Source organism: Babylonia areolata, chromosome 21, assembly GCF_041734735.1.
Source record: "Babylonia areolata isolate BAREFJ2019XMU chromosome 21, ASM4173473v1, whole genome shotgun sequence".
Classification (NCBI taxonomy): Eukaryota; Metazoa; Mollusca; class Gastropoda; order Neogastropoda; family Buccinidae; genus Babylonia; species Babylonia areolata.
The window spans coordinates 41,652,335-41,657,622 of record NC_134896.1 but is presented as its reverse complement, the minus strand read 5'-3'; the positions used below and the strand labels follow the sequence as shown (position 1 = coordinate 41,657,622).

At 39.1% G+C, this 5,288-nt stretch overlaps 1 protein-coding gene across 1 annotated transcript in view; it reads left to right on the top strand.

Annotated features, from left to right (window-relative positions):
* The first annotated feature begins 343 nt into the window (after positions 1–343).
* LOC143296156 (exportin-5-like) overlaps positions 344–5,288 on the top strand; it is a 47,085-nt gene continuing 42,140 nt past the window's right edge. The window contains exons 1-3 of the mRNA XM_076607959.1: positions 344–443; positions 3,531–3,652; positions 4,248–4,320. Coding sequence (XP_076464074.1) covers positions 354–443; positions 3,531–3,652; positions 4,248–4,320 — 285 coding nt within the window. The 5' untranslated portion in view covers positions 344–353. The remainder of the gene's footprint in view (positions 444–3,530; positions 3,653–4,247; positions 4,321–5,288) is intronic.

Sequence of the window (5,288 nt, the reverse complement as noted above, 5' to 3'; positions counted from 1 at the left end):
TTCCACTTCAGAATGGTTACACACCATGATTTGTATGACTGTATCAGTTGAAAGGGGACGGAGGGTTATGATCCATTCCGCTTCTACTACAGGGAATATGGAATTGATCAGGCATTATATTTCAGACCAAAAAATGACAGCAGTGATATTGACGACAACGATGACAATACCATTTTTCTACCCTACCCTACCATACCCCTATTCGTCCAAATTCCCCTCCACCCCCTTTGAAATAAATGATTTTGACGTATATGCACTTTTGGATTTATCTGCATAGACAGCATGGGACTTCCTCCTTTGCCTGAGAGTCACATCCCTTTGTCAGCATGGCTGCTGAACCGGGCGCAGTAAACATGGAGCAGACGCTATCCGCTTTAGTTGCGGCCGTAGAGACAGTTATGAGTCCCACAGTTACCCAGCAAGATCGTGTAATGGCACATCAGGTATGGGAATCATTTTTAAAAGATCTTGTGCATTGTTTGCATATATGTTTACTCTAAGGTGATGCTCAGCCGTTGGACGCTTTTGCAAATCCATAGCTGCTGCGCAACTTGAGAAACCTATATCGATCTGTTGCTGTCGGAAACCTTTTCTTTAGATACAAAAAAGACAATGGCATACTTATGCTCGGCAGCGTGAGACATTGTGCAGGAACTAACAGCCGTTGTCACTGTGCAGTTGTTTTCGTTTTTTGTTGTTGTGTTTCCCCCACTGGTTGTGCACGGAAGCTAACTTTCCAGCGAGTTCGTGTCATTTTTTTATTTTATTTTTACATTTTTTTTTTAAGCCAACCGCATTTGTTCCTGCTGATTTGTATGTTTGTCTGGATTTTTAAATGCATTAGTATTAAGTACAAAGGTTTAAGTTAAAGAATTGAACGGAAAGTTCAGTCTTACTAGTCTTACTCTTAGCTAACAGTTACACATCCGAACTTCGAAATTATGTGGGCTTTCGTTTGATGGCCTGTCTTAGTTACAGTACAAGTGTGGGTAATGTTCAACTTTAGAATACTAAACTCAGGGGGGCTGTTTAGACGAAAAACAAAGGGTGTCTTAGGCTCACCTCGATGCGCTAAGTTGAATGGAACCCTCAGCTAAGCTGTACGACCACTACTTTCCCATGAAACTGCGACAATTTTATACACAGTAAGCTCAGCCGATCACAGCCAGAGCAACCACCTGCAAGCCATTTTGACTGCCGTTCACCCACGTGATGGGGAAGGAGTACTCAGCTTACTGTGTATTTGTCGCAGTTTCATGGGAAAGGAGTGGTCCTAGAGCTTAGCTGAGGGTTCCATTCAACTCAGCGCATCGAGGTGAGCCTAAAACACCCTTTGTTTTTCGTCTAAACAGCCCCCCTGAGTTTAGTATTCTAAAGTTGAACATTACCCAAGTGTGTTACACCGACCTGCATTGAAGTTCCTCAGTGTATGTCATGTCTGTGGTGAGCTCATGCTGAGTCAAAGTGAGGTCTTTGGCTGTCTACATTCCAGAGAAAGCACTTACTGAGCGTGGCTTTGTCACATATATTGATATAATTATTGTTATTAGCTGATTAGGTTTGGGGTTTATCAACTGGTAGCCTGTGCATGCTGAATCAGAACAGGGACTGTTTTTTTTGTTTTTGTTTTTTAATCATGGAACTGAGGCAGACCAGTGCAAACTGAGGCAGCCCATGGCAAAATGAAACGAGATGTGATATATTTAATTTTGATTTTGATTTTTTTTCTTGCTATTAATTAGTATTACTATAAAGTATCATATGAATATTCAGTACATAATGAAAAGGCAGATACCCCTACCAGTGAAACTAATACATACCAAACTTCCGCTATTGATTCTATATGTTGTGTGTGTGTGGATATCTGATGGGAAAGGTGCATCTGTAGAATGATTGTGGGTGAAGGCCTGCTGACGTTGACATACATGTGCCTTGCTTGAGCATATAATCAAGAGAGGAGTCAAGTTTGTGTGCACTTGCATGTGCATGCGTGCTGTTGTGTGTTCCTATGTGTGTAAGTATGTGTGAGTTAGTGTGTTGCATGCATGTGTCAGTGTGTGTTTGTGTGTGAGTGCATGCTTTGATTGGCCTTGGTTATTCTTAGTTTCATACTTAACTCTTTCACAGCCATAGGCGATTTTAGTTGAATAGACAGTGCACCACCATAGGTGACTTTTGTTGACATCGAGGGTTCATGTTAAAAAGACCACTTTTCACATTGTAACAAAGCTCGACAGCTGCAGCCAGTTTCCTGTCAGTAGAACAATGGCTAACCTGTGCCCCCTGGCTGAGTTTGAAGTGAACAAGTCCATATATTTTGTTGTTTTGACACATGAACTGAAGCCTGCAACTAACAGCATGTTTCTAAAATAGTTGGCACTGGGGAGTGTTTTTCACACAGAAACTTGGCAGTGAAAGAGATAAAAGATGCAAACACTACTGAATGCCACATATGTGACTAGTAACTGTGCAGGGTTTTCTCTGAGTCTGAATCTGAAATATATCCTCAGTGTGACCAAACATTACTTCCTCCCTGTGGACTGCTAGCTTTGGGACTAAACAGAATGACCCTGGGTCGGTATGCGTCTGTCATCTGTGTATGGAGACTTTGGGGTGAGTGGCATGAGGATAATGCCACTGAGATTATAAGGAATGTAGGAAAGAAAAAATCATGAAGAAAAACTTTGATGCCACAGGTCATGCAAAAGTAACAGCCTTTGAAATGCTTATCATATCCTTTAAACTGCGTGTTTTTCAGCTGATAAAGTATTCAACAACTGCTTATACTGTGATCTTTCATCACTATCAGTCAGCAAAGATTCAGTGTTAAAAAAAAACTTAAAAAGAAAGAAAAAAAGAGTGAAGAAGTTGATGAAAGGATGAATAGTGGTTAACTTTCTTTGTGCCATTTGGTTTTGCATGGCATCATTCAGCTCAAAAACACCGGTCCATGGTGTTTGATGGAGCTTTTAAGAAACCTAAGCAGTTGGAATCTTTTTTTGTTTGCAGAAAGTGGGGCGCACAGACAGAATGAAGGTTCCAGTGAACCAAATATGTTTTAACAATGGACATATCTTATTTTGAAGTGGTTCGTGGTTAAGTTTGGTGGAGGGGGGAGGGGGGGATAACTTACTGTAATTTGAAAGCACACCAGCAAAGCCATGCAAGTTTTATATTAGCGTGATGGGAAATCGGAAAGTTGCGCTCTGTTGACCAAAATATTACAAAAGTGACAATATGCAGAGCAGTGAAAAATCTGAAAAAAAAGCAGTTTGGAGAGAGTTTGAAAATCCTGTGTACAACTGAAAAATTGGTGAAGTTATTTTTTATGATTTGACCATTTGGCGTTTATCAATATCGTAACCATGTCATCGTAGTCTGGCATTTATTTGCTTACTTGTTGGTATTTGATGTTTGCATTAAGATTGTGACCATTTATGATGTAACATTTACTAGTGTGATTGGTCATGGTTTGACTATCTGGCATTTATTTCATCGATTTTATTGTCACTTTTTGGTTGAATCATCAGGTTTGTGAAGAATTTCGAGAGAAGTCGCCTGCCTGCCTGGAATGTGGAATGATCTTGGCTGGACAACAGAACTCTCCAATCATTCGTCACTTTGGTCTGCAGCTGGTGGAACATTTCATCAAGTGAGTGGAAATCAGTTTAGAGAATTTGTCTTGAGACACAATTGCTGTGTGCTGTTCAGTGCTCAAATGACAGTGTGTGTGTGTGTGTGTGTGTGTGTGTGTGTGTGTGTGCTTTTGTGTATACAGTATATGAATAGAGGGGCTGAAATGAGTTATTATTGTTTTTCAAGTTCAACACGCTTACAAAAAAATATGATAGTGGTTATAGAAGTCTGTTTGAGGGGAAGTCAAGTTTTCATTTTTGTTCTGTTAATAACTTGCATTATATCTGATAAAAGTCAGCCAGAAGAAATTTTGATGACCACAGTTTTATGTTCAGTGATTTCTCCTCTGCTGTCCTGATGGTCTAAGTTGGACTTGACTGACTGTCATAACATGGTTTGTCAAAGAAATTGAATGAGTTTTATGATGTACAAGTTTTGAAACATTCCACATGGTGTCTGTTAAGATAGTATAGTCCTTTGAAACTTCTTTGGAACACACAAAAATTAATGAACTGATGAGTGCTCTGTACATTATATTTGTTCTGCTTTTTTTTGGCGAAATTGAAAAGGTTCTAAAACAGAAACTGAAAGGGTGAATTTGACATTTTCAGGTTTCGATGGGAAGAAATGAATGATCCTCAGAAGGAGACACTGAAAACTAAAACACTGGAGCTGATTGATCAGGTATGATAATCATACACTTCTCTTCTGTCCCTCAGAAGATGAAATACGCATGTTAAAGATCCTGTAATCCTTGTCAGCATTATGGCACATACCCAGCATGCACAACGTTATGGCACATAGCCAGCATGCACACCCCTGAAAACAGAGTATGGCTGCCTACTTTGCGGTGTAAAAAGAAAACAAACAAGAGAGGCAAGGCCTTCAAGACTCACTTGTGACTGAGAGTAAAACACACAAGCTTTTTATGTATTGAGTATAATTTCAAAATGTAATGTTTAAGGTGAGAAAGATCAGTTTAAAGCAAATTAAGTCCCCTAGCATAATTACAGAGTAATTTCCCTTTTTTACTATCTGCACCAAAACGTTTGCAAAATAAATAAAACTTCCATGCTTAGCAAAAGAAGTTCCTGTTTGAACAAAAATTGAAAATAATGACTGCTCTTGTTGTTGGGTCAGAATATCAGATCAAAGTGCCAAGTTTAGAGAATACAAAAAAATATAAATATAACAGTAAATGCAGTTTGCATATAATTAGGCTTTATTATTTATTTTTTTGTGCCCATCCCAGAGGTACAATATTGTTTTAAACAAGATGACTGGAAAGAACTGAATTTTTCCTATTTTTATGCCTAATTTGGTGTCAACTGACAAAGTATTTGCAGAGAAAATGTCAATGTTAAAGTTTACCACGGACACACAGACACACACACACACAGACACACACACACACACACACAGACAACCGAACACCGGGTTAAAACATAGACTCACTTTGTTTACACAAGTGAGTCAAAAACGGTTTTACACGTTAAAGGTAGTGAGTCAAAAACGGTTTTACACGTTAAAGGTTACATGTGTTTTGTGTGTGTGTGTTTGTGGAGATGTGTGTTGTGTGTGTGTGTGTGTTCATACATTCTTTTGTTTAACATCTGCCCACAATTGTGAATTTAGACAAAAATCCGCCACCT